Source organism: Petaurus breviceps, unplaced genomic scaffold, assembly GCF_028583685.1.
Source record: "Petaurus breviceps papuanus isolate PSGF00001 unplaced genomic scaffold, PetGlider_PUasm1.0 37, whole genome shotgun sequence".
Taxonomy (NCBI): Eukaryota; Metazoa; Chordata; class Mammalia; order Diprotodontia; family Petauridae; genus Petaurus; species Petaurus breviceps.
In genome coordinates this window covers 79,664,197-79,681,553 of record NW_027186296.1, presented here as the reverse complement: position 1 = coordinate 79,681,553, position 17,357 = coordinate 79,664,197, and the positions used below count along the sequence as shown (strand labels likewise).

At 36.6% G+C, this 17,357-nt stretch overlaps 1 protein-coding gene across 1 annotated transcript in view; it reads left to right on the top strand.

Annotated features, from left to right (window-relative positions):
* LOC138168350 (cilia- and flagella-associated protein 43-like) overlaps window positions 1-10,228 on the top strand; it is a 180,349-nt gene extending 170,121 nt beyond the window's left edge. The window contains exons 35-38 of the mRNA XM_069097395.1: window positions 5,423-5,587; window positions 7,042-7,122; window positions 9,430-9,583; window positions 9,826-10,228. Of these exons, the coding sequence (XP_068953496.1) occupies window positions 5,423-5,587; window positions 7,042-7,122; window positions 9,430-9,583; window positions 9,826-9,992 (567 nt within the window). The 3' untranslated portion in view covers window positions 9,993-10,228. The remainder of the gene's footprint in view (window positions 1-5,422; window positions 5,588-7,041; window positions 7,123-9,429; window positions 9,584-9,825) is intronic.
* Window positions 10,229-17,357: the final 7,129 nt, after the last annotated feature.

Below are 17,357 nucleotides of genomic sequence, written 5' to 3'. Positions count from 1 at the left end.
CACTGTAATAGGTCTTTTGTGCCTCTTCATGTGAAATAATTTACCCCATTCTACTTCTCCCTTTCTTCTGCACCCAGTGTACTCCTCTTCCTCATCTCTTAATTTTTTTATGTCATTCCCTCAAATTCACCTTATATCCTCTGTCTATGTATATTCCTTCTAATTGTACTATCAGTGATACAATTTTTAAGAATTATAAGTATCATCTTCCTGTGTAGGGATGTAAATAGTTTACCTCGGTTGAGCTAACATGACTTGCAGTTGATTGATTTGAGTGAGGGAGGGTTGTGCAAGGTCACCAGCCTCACTTTCTCCTCCAAAGCCATCTGGATCCAGTGACCAGATATACATCAGCATGACTGGAGATGACTCGGGATGCAATGGGAGACCCTGGCTCTTTTAGAATTCACAAAAGAAACCTTTGTTTTCTTTTCCTTTTTTAGGCTTCTCTTGTGTCTTGATATTGGAAATCAGATTTTCTGTTTGCTTCTAGTCTCCTTATGAAACCTTGAAATCCTTCTATATCACTGAATAACTATTTTTTCCCTTGATGTATTATGCTTAATTTTGCTGGGTAAGTGATTTTTGGTTGTAGTACTAGCTCCTTTATTTTCCAGAGTACATGTTCTGTGACCCCTGATCCTTTAATGTTGTAGCTGCCAAGTCCTGTGTAGTCCTGACTGTGACTTCCTGATATTTTAATTGTTTCTTTCTGGCCACTTCTAGGATTTTTTTTTGTTGACCTGATAATTCTAAAATTTGGCTATAATGTTCCTTGGTGTTTTTATTTTGAGATCTCTTTACTGAAGTGATTGTTGGATTTTTTTTCAATGCATATTTTGCCCTCTGCTTCCAGTATGTCAGGGTAGTTTTCCTTGATAATTTCTTAAAAGATGCTATCCAGGTCCTCTTTTTGATTATGGCTTTCAGGTAGTCCAATGCTTTTGAAGTTGTCTCTCCTGAATCTATTTTCCAGGTCAATTGTTTTTTCCATAATACATCCCCATTTTACATTTTTCATTTCTTTTGAATTTGTTTGATTGATTCTTGATGTCTCATATAGTCATTAACTTCCACTTGCCCAATTCTAACTTTTAAGTAATTGTTTTCCTCAATTAGCTGTTGTACTTTCCTTTCCACTTGGTCAACTGTAATCTTTAAGGAGTTGTTTTCTTCATTGGATTTTTGTATCTCCTCTTCCATTTGGCCGATTCTTCTTTTAAAGCAGTTTAATAAGCTGTTGACTCTTTTTTTCATAATTTGCTTGCATCACTCTACTTTTCCCATTTTTTCTTCTCCCTCTCTTATATGACTTTAAAGCTCCTTTTTGGGGTCTTCCATGAGTTCTTTCTGGGCTTGAGACCACTTCACGTTTTTCTTTGGAGTTTTGCCTATTGGTCTTTTGACATTGTCATCCTCTTCTGAGTTTGTGTCCTGGTTTTTCCTGTCACCATAATAACTTTCTATGGTCAGATTCTTTTTTTGCTGTTTCTTACTCAAATTTTTGGGCCTTTTTTAAAAATTTGATCTCTGCACTCAGGGTAGAAGGGGCATTGTCTCAATCTTCTTGTGCCAGTGGCTACAGGCCCTGTTTACCTGGCGTTTCACTGATGGTGCCCTGAGGCCCAGTGAGGACTTTCATCTCTGGTGCTGTGCTGAGGGAATGGGGTGAGGGATAGCTGGTATTGTTGGAGGCCATATTGGATCTGGCAGCTTACCTGGTGCTCAACTGGGGTTCTAGTGGTAGTGTCTGGCATATGCTGAGGCTGGTGGGGTGTTTCTTAGTTTCCTTGCATCTACATTGAAACATATGGTTATCTGGCCTACTTTCTTGTCATGCTGGAGGATGCCTGTTTGCCTGTGACTATGCTGAAGCACATGATGGTTCTTGGAGCTGGAGTCTGCTGGTTCCCCTAGCTATGCTAAGGTATATAGGGGTCCTGGTGGTGGCATTTTGCCTGCTTCACCATCTTTGTGTGTGGCAGAGATAGTCATGGAAAGTAGATAGGTTGGGGAACTGGGTGTTTGAGGGAATATCAATATGTAAGTTGAAATCCCCTAGCATAAGGGCATGAGGTGGGGAGGAGAGAAAAATTGCAAGCCAGGTAGGAACTCATTGAGGAAAGAAGGGGGGCGACTTAGGGATCTGTAAACAATAACTACTAGGATTTTGATTGATCACAAGATGTAGATTGTATGGACCTCAAAGGAAGGAAGTTTACTTGGGGAGGGGGGTAAAGGATGGGGATAGGAAAGAATATGGAAGTGGCAATGGGGACTGAAGATTATTCTAATTCCCCCACTTCAACCAGTGAGTCAAAGAAACGAGTAGAAGTACAGTCAGTACTGGAAGGGGTAGCCAGAAAGGCCATCATTAAGTGGGAGTCAGATATTAGTGCCTGCCAGAAAATGGAAGGACAGAAAAGGAAAAGATTTAAGATGAAGGCAAGTTTGTTGCCATGGAACAGGTATTCCAGAGGGCACAGTGGGAGGGGTAGGTAGCATTTGGTTAGGACTTTGGGGAGGGAGGGTTGAGGGAGCTGAGAATAAGAAATCAAATAATGGGGAATGGGGCTTGGATAACCCACAGGGTTTCAGAATCACTGAAATTGAGGTTGTAGGACTTGGTATGAGTATGTTAATCTTTAAATGAAAGGAACTTTTCTTCTTCGCAAAGGAGGCTAGAGATCAAGCAGGAAACACCCACAGCATGATAGAATTCTCCTCTCCTCTTCCTTCTGAAAGCTAGAGATCAGGCAGGAGATGGCTCAGCAGGAGGTAGAAGTCAGGTCCAGTTCCATGCTGCCTTTCCTCCTCCTTCTCCCTCAGGGGTCATGCACAGGAGTGAGAAGAAGGTGGTCACATACAAAGTTGAGTTTTACTCCTCCTGAAGAAGGCTAGAGAAAGGGCAGTCACACCTGTCCCAATGCTGCCTGTCCTTACCCTCTTTCCTCAGGGTCATACAATTCCCTGATACCTTTTAATCACTAGTAATATGCTGCAGCATTTTCACACTTAGCAGTGCCCTTCAGAAATCCATAAGTTAATTTTAAGGAAACTGTGATTGACAGACAGATTGTTGTTGTGTTTGTCCTTCATTTTTGAAGAGGACCATGGCATCAGGAAAATGATAACATGACTTGCAGTTGACTTTGATTAAAGTGAGGCTGTGCAAGTGAGGCTGTGCAAGGTCACCAGCCTCATTTTCTACTCCACAGCCATCTGGATCCAGTAACCAGATATACCTCAGGATGACTGGAGATGACTCAGGATGCAATGGGAGACCCTGGTCCTTTTAGGCTAAGGCCTTTTCACATAGTCAATTAGAGTGAGGTAATGCCCATTCAGTGAGTAGGCCTCTTTAGGAAGTGAGTCAAGGGATGGCCCCTTTAATTAGAAAAAAATCAAGCTGGTAGGGGAAGACGCTCAGGGTTGCTGTTCCCAAGAGAAATGGTTACCATAGACAATTACTCTATATCAGGAGGGCTCAAAATACAGCCATTAAGTGAAGCCTGGGCAGGGACCTTTTGTGGTCCAATGTATGAGCTTCTGAATGAACTGGGTCAAAGGTTTTGTGGAAGGAAGGGAAGGAGGGAGGGAAGAAAGAAGGGAAGGAAGGAAGGAAGGAAGGAAGGAAGGAAGGAAGGAAGGAAGGAAGGAAGGAAGGAAGGAAGGAAGGAAGGAAGGAAGGCCTCATTCAAATCAAAGTCAACTGCAACTCATGTCACCATTTCCCCGATGCCATAGTCCTCTTCAAAAATGAAGGCACTTCTTAAAGAGGTCTATTCATTTGACAAACAGCATCACAAAGAAGAGGCATTTTTGTCTGAGGAAAATACTTGAAGTCATGAAAAACATGGCAGTTTTCCAAAAGTAACTCATCTTACTCTTTTTTCCTATTTTATTCCAAGCCCAGGTCATTGTCAGTACTTATGTTGGTACATGATATTTTTACAGATCTGGAGTCAAGAGCAGAGCTCAAATCAAGCCTCAGACATTTATTAGTTCTGTGAACCTGGGAAAATCTCTCAGGCTTTCTGTGCCTCCACTCCCTCATTTGTAAAAAGTCAGCAAGCATTTATTACTAAGTACCTGCTATGTACCAGGTACTGTGCTAAGTGCTAGGGATACAAAAATAGGAAAGACAATCCCTGGTTTTGAGTTCACCATGTAATGGGGGAGACAACAGGCAAACAACTATGTATAAACAAACTCTAAACAGGATAAATAGGAAATAATTGACAGATGTATGGCACTAGAACTAAGAAGAATTGGGAAAAAGACTTCCTATAAAAGGTAAAATTTTAGCTGGGACTTTTAGGAAGCCAGGGAAACCAGGAGGCAGAGATGAGGGAAGCATACCAGGCATGTGAGACAGTCAGAGAAAATGCCTGGGGCTGAGAGAGTGTCTTGTTTATAGAACAGTCAGGAGGATGCTGTCCCTGGAACAGAGTACTAGATGGGTATATCCAAGATTCGGCTGGGAGATGGGTTACATTAAGAAGGGCTTTAAATGCCGAAGAGAGTATTTTATGTTTAATCCTGGAGGTGACAGGGAGCCACTGGAGTTTATCAAGTATGGGAATTGCACTTTAGGAAAATCGTTTTAGTGGCTGAATGGATGGACTAATACTAAAACAACCAGCCTCTCAGGATTGTTGTGAATATAAAATGAGATATTTATAAAGCATTTTGCAAGCCTAAAGTGCTATATAAATGCTAGGTATTGCTACATGTCATAATGTACATCCACTTGTTTTTGCATAGTGGATAGCTGGGCTAAACTACTTGATTTCGTTTATGAGGTGTAGCAGTATTCCAGAGCCTGGTGCAATTAAAACGTGTCATATGAACAAAGAAGCAATCAGAGGCCATCTACAGAGAATCACCCTTCAGCTGGTGCCCATCAGTGATATCCTCCATGACAGTGGCAAGTAGGGTCGGCATACACACCTTGTTTCATACCTCAAGTCAGAAGTTCACGGTTATTGTCACAAATTATCTGTTATTGCCTATTTCAAGGAATTTTGTATAATTCTGACATGGATGGAAGACACTTTCTTGAAGGTACCTTTAAGGTTACTACTTGTTTATAAATCCTGAAGGCTAGAAGGCCTTTTCTTTTGTTTTCATCTCACTTGTCTTTTAGAGGTGGCACAGTGGATAGAGAGCTGGGTCTTGAGTCAGAAAGACCTGAGTTCAAACCCAGTATCAGATACTTAACTAGCTATGGGGCCCTGGGAAAGTCATTTTACTTGTCTAGCTCTGTTCCCTCATCTATCAAATGGAGCCTTGTGACAGTGGTCAGGTCTTTACCAGCTCCCTCCAAAGTTACATCTTTATAACAGTATAATCATCTCTATGATATGCAGAATTGTATATTCTAAACATTAGAATGTGCTGTTGTTCTCGTTTCTACAAGGCCCAAGGTCAAAGGAAAGTCACCAACATGATAGAAAATAAAAAGTATCACAAAGGAATATTTCAGATCGAATGGGAACATAAAAAAATGGAGATGGAAATGGAAGATCTAAATCAAAAGGCTTGGGATATTCAGATGTTCTTTTTTTCAAAAATTCATCAAACGGTAAATTACTCTTTTAAATACAGATCACTTTTAAAAATGAACTCATATGGATCCAGCAGCATTTCATAAAACATCTTTTTATTCTATAATTATCAATCAATCAGCAAGTATTTAAGTGCTTGCTATGTGCCAGGCTGATACAAATAATGTGAATGAAACAATCCCTACTCAAAAGTAACTTTCATTCTAATCAGGTAGACTGCAAATACACTGTAAATACGTACATGTAGAGTAAATACAAAGTAGTTAAATACACAGTAGTTTAAAAGGTAAGTTATTAGCAAGGAAGGCTAGAATGGTTTCATATTACATAAGGTGGTATTTGAGATATGGACATGAAGAGGGAGGGCATTCTAGGCATGGGGTACAACTATTGCAAAGGCATAGAAATAGGGAATGGGGGCGGCCAAGTGGCTCAGCGAGTAAGAGCACTGGCTCCAGTGTCAGGATGACCTGGGGATCAAATCCGGGCTGAGATACTTAGCACCACACCCAGAAATAACTGGCCGTGTAACCTTGAGCAAGTAACTTAACCCCAATTGCTTAAAAAAAAAAAACAAAAAGAAATAGGGAATGGAGTATAATATGTGAAGAATGGATAAGGCTAGTTTGGCTGAATTAAAGAATGAAGGAAGATGAGAAATGTAAGAGGAGGCCAAGAAGGTTGGGGACAAGATTGTGAAAGGTTTTGAAAGCTAAACAGAAGGGTTTATAATTTATCTTAGGAGCAATGGGGAGCTTCTGGAGTTTACTGCATAGGGAAGTGACATGGTCAGATCAGTACTTAAGGAAAATCACTTTTGTAATCAGTGTGAAGAAAGATGGATTGGAAAGCTGGAAGAGGCGTTGGCAATAATCTAGGAAAGAGGTGATGAGAGACTAAGCTAAAGCGGCAACTGTGTGAACAGAGAAGAGTTAGATTTGATTTGACAGCTGATTATATTTGTAGGATGAGAGGAGAGTAAGATTCAGTCAATAAATATTAACCCAGGCACTGTAATGTGTCCTAGGTATACAAAGGTAGGCAAAAGCCAGTTCCTCCTCTCAAAGAATTCATGATTGAATGGGCAAAGACAATACATAAAAAAGATGCTGTGGAGAGATGGGGGGTTGGGGGGGATGATGAAGTCCAGAGAAGTACAGCAGTATGGGACATGTGAGTTTCAGAATTGATGTAGCCTTGCAACATAAGTTTCTTGAGACTATGATGACATCCTGGAGGGGAAATATGGTGGAAAATGAGTACTAAGACTTGAGATTAGAGTATAGGTGGTCAGGTATAAATCATCACTGTACACAGAACTTTAATATCTAAGGCAGATGGTAAAAAAAAGTCATAAAAAACCCCAGCATCTTTGAATACAGAATAGAATAACATGTGCTTATTAAAATAGGCAAAATAACAAAGAATGTGAACTTTTCATCTGTATTAATATGATCTTACTTCCTCTTAGTACCTAAGAGAACAAAATTATGACATCATGGTTGGCTTCCAGATTTCTGTAATGGAGAATACTCTTGCTGCCATAGATAAAGTAAGATTCAACCTTACTGTATATAATATAAATTCTGAAATGTCCCTAAATTAATACATATAATGCTTTTTTTCAGGGTAAAATTATCTTTCTAAAATTAAAACTCAGAGGTTTTAGTTATCAGGAATCTAAATTCACTTCATTATTTATGATACACCTAATATGCAAAAATGTCCTTGGTTACTGGGGAGACAAAGACAAAAAAACAAAGCTATCCCTGCTTCCAAGGAATGTGTGCTGAGGGGTGGAGAATGGGGGTGAAGATTATATCTATTACCTGTAGATAACCACAAGGGAATCTATGGCAAGTAAGGCTTCAAGGAAGAGGCAGCTAAGCAGAGTATTAAAGATGAGGATTCTGTGAAGAGAAATAGAAAAGGACACATCCCAGGCATGGCAACAGATGCAAATTCACAGAAGCCAGAGGAGACATGTCCAATCTGGCTAGAATGTAGATGGTATGAAGGGTGGTCATTTAGGATAAGGTGTTAAATGCCAGTCTGAGGATTTCAAAGTTTGTCTTAGAAGCAGTAAGAAGCTACTGAAGGCTTTGGTTGTTATTGGTGGTTTTTAGCATGGGAGTGACATCATCTTAGGAAGATTATTTTGGCAGTTCCTATGTGGAAGCTGGAGAAAATACTAAAAGCAGGGAGGCTCATCTGCATGACTGGGAGGAAATTTGAACCAGAGTAGGAAGAAGATAAGCTCTAAAGCTACCACCTAAAAGATACTAATGGCATATCCAGGTGGAAATATCCAGCAGGCAACTGAGAATGTGAGATTATGAGTTCAAAAGAGATTAGAGCTGGTCTGCAGAGTTCATAATTGTACCCATGGGAACAGATGTGAAGACCAAGGGATAAAATATAAAAAACACTTTCATTGGGACAGAACAAAAGAGTAGACAATCAAGAGAACCTGAAGAGAGCAACATCACAGATAACAAAGGAAGAGACAAAATCCCAAAGGGGCTGGTCAACAGGGTCAAAAGTTGGAAAGAGGTCGAGTACAATGACTAAGGAAAGGCCCTTAAATTTAGTAATGCAGGGATTACTGGCAACCTTTGAGTAGAGGTGGGAGAAGAGGGAAGAAGAAAAGAATGAAAGTGATTGGGAAGTATAGATAGCAGTGTGGGCAACTTTCTAGGAATTTTGCTGTGAAAAGGAAAAAGAGATATAGGACAATAGCTTAAATGGACAGCAGAGTCATATAAACATTTTTAAGAATTAGAGATATATGTTAGTAGGCAGCAGGGAAGGAGCCCCTAAGTAAGAATGAAGCATGGGGCAAACAAGAGGAAAAGGCAGGGTTTTGAATCAAGGGCACAAATACAGGGTTTGACCTTAGTCAAGTTTTCAGTGGACTGTGGAGCAAAGGAGAATATATAAGCAGAGGGTTTTTCAGATGTGACATAGGGGAGAATTGAGTGAATGAAAAACATTCAGTCAACATGCAAGAATTAAACACATACAAGTGTCAGGCTGGGGATGCAAATACAAAGAATGAAACAATGTCTTCTCTTAAGTAGCTTCCATTATATTGTGGGACACAAATATGTATGTGAGTATATACAGTATATATATATAAAGAAAATATAAATACAATGCTAGGGTGACAGGGCCCTATCAGTTGGTGGGGGGCAGATCAAGTGCTTGAGTTGTGATTTGAAGGAAGACATTCTGTGATGCAGAGGTGGAGGGAGGACATTCCAGTCATAAGATGGAAAAAGGAAAGAAATCAGAGTAAGGCTGATTAACTGGGAGAATGGTGAGAGATGAAAGGGAATAGAGATTAGAGATCACATTAGGCAAATGATTAGAGAGCAGCATATTTCAGTTCTGTAATTATAATAGTCTATTGCCAGTCTGGGAAACCTGGAAATATATACTATAATCACCTCAGCAATTTGTGTGTGACAGTGTCATTGAGTGAGTTACCTTGTATCCATCAGTCCTGTAGTTCAAATCTTCAGAGCCAACTGGATGACATTAGTACTTGAAAAACCTGTGTCTGATAAAATGTTTGTAATCTTTTCTAAGTATCTTGCAACAAAGTAAATGCTCAATATCTGTTGATGATTAGGTAAAACTAACATAACAACAAAGCCATTTTGGGCTGAAATGATCACATTTTTTACTCTTATTGCTTCAATTTCCAATTTGATTGATTGTCAATGATAATTCACATATAAAATAATATGGTTAAGCTTTTTAATAGCATCTTCACATAAGTTCCAATGCATTTTTCACATATTTTTTTCCCTTGGGTGTGTGTGTGTGTGTGATGTTGTCATGATAAAATTTCTAGAGCCACAAAAAAGATGTGGACGCCCAAAAACAGTTATTCAAGAAACTGATAAAAATCAACAATCGACAAGATTTAGCAAATTATGCTCTAAGCTGCACTCTACACGAAGAGTTGGTGTGTGTCTCTGAAAGAAAAAACATCTGTCAATCAATTGGTAAGCCAATTTTTGCCCACCATGGGATGTGATAAAATTACCTTTCTACAGTTAAAAGTTGGCTAGCAGATTTAAAAAGCTGCAGTTTACCATTCTGTTATAGCAGTTCTTAATAAGTGTATCAAATATATATATATATATAAGTTCTTGATATATTTGAAAATTTTATTAATCCAGTCATGACAAATAACGTTTCCTCAATATTTCAGACAGTGATTCCACTTGGTTGTTTTTTGAAACAGGGGTTAAGCTGACTTGCGAAAAGATTTCCACGGAACGTTATGAGGCTACATTACAACAACAAAAGCTAATTGATATTTCAAAAGAGCAGTATGAACAAATTTCAATTTTACAGGCAGAGGTTGAAAGATTAAGAATGAAAACATTTCCTGCACTTATTCATATGTAGAAAAACCGGCAAAATATGTGAGGCAGAAGATTAAAAAAAATATCATGAAGAAATCTCTGTTCTCAGACATTTGAAATTTCTTTTCTTCAATGAAAGAAAAACAAAATACTGGGTGTTTTTTTTTTTCTTAAAATCTAACCTTAATTGAAATTTAGCTCTTCCCCAAAAATTGTAAAAATGTAAATTCTGTACTTAATGAATAAAAGGGTTTAAAAAAAAATCAGTGTGTGTCTGTTTAAGAGTAAGCAAGATAAAGTCTTTGCAGGATGTTATTATGCCAAGAAAGTAAGTAAAACATCCACACTTTTTAACAGAGATCTCAGTAAAAGGCATCAACAGTAAATGATAAAAAGTTCCCATGTATATCAAAAATATTGGCATCACTTTTTATAGTTGAAAAGAACAGGTAAAAAAAAGTATATGTTCATCAACTGGGAGTGGAATATTGCTACACTGTGAGAAACAATGAATATGAAAGAAACAGAAGCAGGGAAAGATTTCTACTTTACAATAAAAAGTAAAGTTGGCAGACCCACAAAAACATCTACACTATGGCTACAGAAATGTCATTGGAAAGAACAAAATCAAGTGAATGTTGTGAAATGATGAAGCTGGGCCCCAAAGAAGAGAATGTACCTAGATCCTTTCATTGTAGAAGTAGGGTACTATGGGTATGGAAAACTGTACATGTCAGATTAGATATGTTGATTAGTTTTCTGGACAGTTTTTTTCTGCTTTTATTCTGAGAGAGATAGAGGATATATTGGAAATTAAGGGAATATAAAACAGAATATATCAATAAAAATCATATTTTTAAAACATTTTAAAAAGATGGTTATCTCAATGGAAAGTGGACAAGATCTATTTTATTCATTTACTCAAAGGAGACTTACTCAAGTATTGAAATTTAAGGCAATTTTTCTTTTCTTTTTTTAAAAATAGAAATGAGTTGCTTTATTTGACAAAGGGAACCATTTTTTCACCCATATCTAAAGCATAAACATTTTCAGGTTCTAATGCTTGTTTCTTTGTTGTTTTTAATTATCTATTTTAAAAACACTTTTAAAAATTTTGAGTTTGAAATTCTCTCCCTCCCACAAATCCTTCCCTTACCCCAAGAAAGCAATATAAGCATTACACATATGAAATCATGCAAAACATATTTCCAGATTAGCCATGTTAGCAAAAAAAAATTTTTAAAGCAAGAAAAATAAAGTGAGAGAATCATACTTACAATTAAGTGAGACAATCATACTTGGATTTGTCCTCAGACTTCATCAGTTCTCTCTGTGGAAGTGAGTAGCAATTTTCAACATGAGTCCTTTCAGATTGTCTTGGATCATTCTATTGATCAGGATAATTGTTTCACAGTTGATATTCTTTCAATATTGCTGTTACTGACAATCATATACCCCAACTTTTTCAGCCATTCTCCAACTGATGGACATCTTTATTTGCCACCACAAAAAGAAATGCTATAAATAATTTTGTATATATAGGCCCTTTTTCTTTGATCTCTTGGATACAGACCTAATAGTGGTATTTCTGGGTGAAAGACTATGCAGTTTGTTTTTGTTGTTGTTGTTGTTTTGCCTTTTGGAGGGCAATTGGGGTTAAGTAACTTGCCCAAGGTTACATAGCTAGTATTTTTGTGTGGGTGTTAAGTGTCTCGGGTCCTCCTGACTCTGGGGCTGGCGCTTTACTCACTGCGCCACCTAGCTGCCCCAAGAGTATGCAGTTTTACAACCCTTTTGGCATAGTTCCAGTTCTCTAGAATAGTTGGACCAGTTCACAATTCTACAAACAGTTCATTAGTATACCTACCTCCCCACAAATAGCTGGAAAAATAAACAAATAAAAATTTGACCATAAAAAGCTACTAAGGGACAGGGAAGACTTAAGAAAAACTGAGAAGACAACAATGTGAAAACATTTATAAACAAAGCCTCAAAAAAAGTTTAAATGAACACAAGCCCAACAAGAATTCCAGGAAGGGTTAAAGAGATTAGTGGTAGAAGAAAAATTGGGAAAAGAAAAGAGAGTAATGCAAGAAATATATGAAAACAGTATTAACAGCTTCATAAAAGACGCACAAAAAATTACCAAAGAAAATAACACATTCAGAAACAGAATTGACCTTAATGGCAAAAGAGGTACAAAAATTCACTTTCAGTCCCTTATAATTTCTCTTTCATGTTTACCTTTTTATGCTTCTCTTGAATACTGTTTGAATGTCAAATCTTCATTCACCTTTATCTTTTCATTAGGAACACTTGAAAGTCTTCTATTTGATTAAATATCCACTATTCCCCCCTGCAGGATTATATATTCAGTTTTGCTTAGGTAGGTTATTCTTGGTTATAATACCAGCTCCTTTGCCATCCAAAACTATATTCCAAGCACTCTTTTCCTTTAACATAGAAGCTGCTAAATCTTGTGTGATAGTGACTGTGGCTCCATATTATAGGAATTGTTTCTTTCTAACTGCTTGATGTATTTCCCGTTTGACCTGGAAGCTCTAGAATTTGACTTTAATAATCCTGGGAGTCTTCATTTTGGGATCTCTGTCAGGAGGTAATCAGTGGATTCTTTCCATTTCTATCTCTTTGGATCTAAGATATCAGGGCAGTTTTCCTTGATAATTTCTTGAAAGATGTCTAGGCTCTTTTGTTGTTGTTGTTCATGGCTTTCTGATAGCCCAGTAATTCCTAAATGATCTCTTTTTTATCTTTTTTGCAGGTCAGTATTTAAAATGAAATATTTCATATTTTCTTCTATTTTTTTCATTCTTTTTATTGTTTTATTGTTTCTGTCTCACAGAGTCACTAACTTCCACTTGCCCAGTTCTAATTTTCAAGGAATTCTTTTCTTTAGTGAGCTTTTGGATTCCTTTCCATTTGACTAATTTTGCTTTTTTAAGGAGTTTTTTCCCTTTTTATTTTTTTAGTTTTTAATAGTCAATTTTATAAGATTTTGAGTTCCAAATTATCCCCCTCCATCCTCCCCAACATGGCAATCTTATATAGGTTATACATGTACAATTATATTAAACATATTTCCACATTTGTCATGTTGTGAAAGAAGAATCCTAACAAAAGGGAAAAAGCATGAGAAAGAAAAAAAAATTAGTATGCCTTGATCTGTATTCAGACTACATAGTTCTTTCTCTGGATGTGGATAGCATTTTCCATCGTGAGTCTTTTGGAATTGCCTTAGATCATTGCATTGCTGAGAAGGGTTAAGTCTATCAAAGTTGGTCACTGCACAATGTTTCTGTTACTGTGTACCGTGTTCTCCTCCACTTACCATCAGTTCATGTAAGTCCGAGTTTTTCTGAAATATGCTTGCTCATCATTTCTTATGAATCAATAGTATTCCATTACATTCATATACCACAACTTGTTCAGCTGTTCCCCAATTGATAGTCATCCCCTCAATTTCCAATTATTTGCCACCACAAAAAGAGCTGCTATAAATGTTTTTGTTCATGTGGGTCTTTTTCCTTTTCATTATCTTACTGGGATAAAATTATTTTATTAACTCCAGTTCTTGCTGGATCAAAAGGTATGCATAGTTTTACATTCCTTTGGGCAGTCTTTTTTAATTCTTAATTTGTTTATTTACTTTTAGTTTGCATGATTCAATTCCACAATTCCTTGAGTTTCACATTTTGTCCCCCTCCCTCCCCTTCCCCCCATGGCAGCATACAGTCAAGTAAAGGATCTGTAAATACCTGCACATTAGACATTATTCAGATTATAAAGATGGATTGTATCAGATGGAATGAAAAATAGTAAAGAGGACATAAAACCAAACAAGAAAAGGAAAAAGATCAGGTATTTTGCTTCCATCTGGATATAAACTCAGTTCTTTCTAGTTCTTTCTCTGGATGCACACATTTCTCTCCATTATGAGTCTTTTGGGATTGACTTATAACACTGCATTGCTGAGAAGAGTTCAGTCTATCAAAGTTGGTCATTACACATACAATGTGTCTGTAATTGTGTACAAATTTCTCCTGGTTCTACTCTTCTCACTCAGCATCAGTTCGTATAAGCCTCTCCAGGTAAATGTGAAGTCCATCTGCTCCTCATTTCTTATAGCACAATAGTATTCTATAACATGCATATACCACAACTTGTTCAGCCATTCCCCAATTGTTGGGCACCCCCTTAATTTCCAATTCTCTGCTACCACAAAAAGAGCTGCTATAAACATTTTTGTACATATGGGTCTATCTCTCACTTCTATGATTTCTATGGGATATAACCCTAGGAGTGGTATTGCTGGGTCAAAGGGTATGAAATTGTTTATAGCCCTTTGGGCATAATTCCAGATTGCTCTCCAGAAAGGTTGGATCAGTTCACAACTCCACCAGCAATGCATTAGTGTTCCAAGTTGCCCACATCCTCTCCAGCATTTGTCATTTTCCTGTTTTGTCATCTTAGCCAATCTGACTGGTGAGATTTGGTACCTCAGAGTTGTTTTGATTTGCATTTCTCTAATCAATAGTGATTTAGAGCATTCCTTCATGTGCTTATAGATATCTTTAATTTCTTTCTCTGAAAGTTGCCTATTCATATCCTTTGACCATTTATCAATTGGGAAATGACTTGTATTCTTATAGATTTGACTCAATTATCTGTATATTTTAGAAATGAGTCCTTTATCAGAGACATAGATTGTAAAAATTCACAATTTCCCACCTCCCTCTTAACCTTGGTTACATTGGCTTTGCTTGTACAGAAGCTTTTTAATTTAATGTAATCAAAATTACCCATTTTGCATTTTATAATGCTCTCTAATTCTTGTTTAGTTATAAAGTCTTTCCCTCTCCACAAGTCTGACAGGTAAATTATTCCTTGTTTTCCGAGACAGCTTACATTATCAACCTTTATACCTAGATCATGCACCCACTTAGACTTGATTTTGGTATATGCTGTTAGATAATGCTCTATGCCCAGTTTCTGCCATAATATATTCCAGTTTTCCCAGCAGTTTTTGTCAAATAGTGAGTTCTTATCCCCAAAACTGGGGTCTTGGGGTTTATCAAACAATAGATTACTATAGTCGTTGACTTCTGAATCTCGTGTACCTAATCTATTCCACTGATCCACTACTCTATTTCTCAGTCAGTACCAAGTAGTTTTGATGATTGCTGCTTTATAATACAGATTGAAATCTGGTATAGCTAGTCCACCTTCCCTAGGATTTCTTTTCATTAATTCCCTTGATATTCTGGACTGTTTATTCTTCCAAATGAATTTTGTTACTATTTTTTTCTAGCTCTATAAAGTAGTTTTTTGGTAAATTAATTGGTATGGCAATAAATATATAATTTAATTTAGGTAAAATTGTCATTTTTATTATATTAGCTCGACCCAGCCACGAGCAATTGATATTTTTCCAATTAGTTAGATCTGACTTTGTGTGAAAAGTGTTTTGTAGTTGTGGTCATATAGGTCCTGGGTTTGTTTTGGCAGGTAGATTCCCAAATATTTTATAATGTCTACAGGAACTTTAAATGGGATTCTCTTTCTATCCCTTGCTGTTGAATTTCATTGGAAATATATAGGAATGCCGAGGATTTATGTGGGTTTTTTTTTTATATCATGCAACTTTGCCAAATTTATTTATTGTCTCAAGTAGTTTTTTACTTGATTCTCAAGGATTCTCTAAGTATATCATCATACCATCTGCAAAGAGTGATAGCTTGGTCTCTTCTTTGCCTAATTTGATTCCTTTTTCTTCTATAATTGCTACTGCTAACATTTCTAGTATGAGATTGAATAAGAGGAGTGATAGTGGACACCCTTGTTTCACCCCTGATCTTATTGGAAATGCTTCTAGCTTATCCCCATTACATATAATATTTGCTGATGGTTTTATATAGATGCTACCTATTATTTTAAGGAAGGCTCCATTTATTCCTATACTTTTTAGTGTTTTTAATAGGAATGGATGTTGTATTTTGTCAAAAGCCTTTTCTGCATCTATTGAGATGATCATGTGGTTTCTGCTAGTTTCATTGTTGATATGATCAATTCTACTGATGGTTTTCCTAATATTAAACCATCCTTGCATTCTTGAAATAAATCCTACCTGATCATAGTGTATTATTCTTGAGATAAGTTGCTGTAGTCTTTTTGCTAATATTTCATTTAAAATTTTTGCATCTAATATTCATGAGGGAGATTGTTCTATAATTTTCTTTTTCTGTTTTATCTCTTCCTGATTTAGGTATCAATACCATATTTTTGTCATAAAAAGAATTTGGTAGGACTCTGTCACTAATTTTCCCAAATAGTTTGTAGAGTATTGAAATCAATTATTCTTTAAATGTTTGATAGAATTCACTAGTAAATCCATATGGCCCTGGAGATTTTTTCCTAGGGAGTTGACTGATGGCTTGCTCAATTTCTTTTTCTGAGATGGGGTTATTTAAGTAATTTATTTCCTCTTCAGTTAATCTGGGCAACTTCTATTTTTGTAAATATTCATCCATTTCCCTAAGACTGTCAAATTTATGTGCATACAATTGGGAAAAATAATTCCTAATTATTGTTTTGATCTCTTCATTGGAGGTAGATTCACCCTTTTCATTTTTGATACTCATAATTTGGTTTTCTTTTTTTTTTTTTATCATATTGACTAAGGGTCTATCAATTTTATTGTTTTTTTTTTAATAAAACCAGTTTAGTTTTATTAATTCAATAGTTTTCTTAATTTCAATTGTATCAATCTCTCCTTTGGTTTTCAATATTTCTAATCTAGTATTTAATTGGGGATTTTGAATTTATTCTTTTTCTAGGTTTTTCAATTGCATGCCCAATTCATTGAACTTCCTTTTCTCTAGTTTAATCATGTATAAACTCAGGGATATAAAAATTCCCCTAAGAACTGCCTTTAATGCATCCCACAAATTTTGGTATGTTGTCTCATTATTATCATTCTCTTGAATGAAATTACTGATTGTTTCTATTTCTTGTTTGACCCACTCATTCTTTAGGATTAAATTGTTTAATTTCCAATTAGTTTTTGGTCTCTCTTTCCATGGTCCTTTATTGCATATAATTTTTATTGCATCATGATCTGAGAAGGATGCATTTAATATTTCTGCCTTACTGCATAGAACTGTGAGGTTTTTATGCCCTAGAACATGGTCAATTTTTGAGTATGTGCCATGAACCACTGAGAAGAAAGTATATTCCCTTTTATCTCCATTCAGTTTTCTCCAGAGATCTAGCATACCTATCCTCTCTAAAATTCTGTTCACCTCCTTAACTTCTTTCTTGTTTATTTTGAGGTTGGATTTATCAAGTTCAGAGAGGGGGAGATTAAGGTCCCCCACTAGTATAGTTTTGC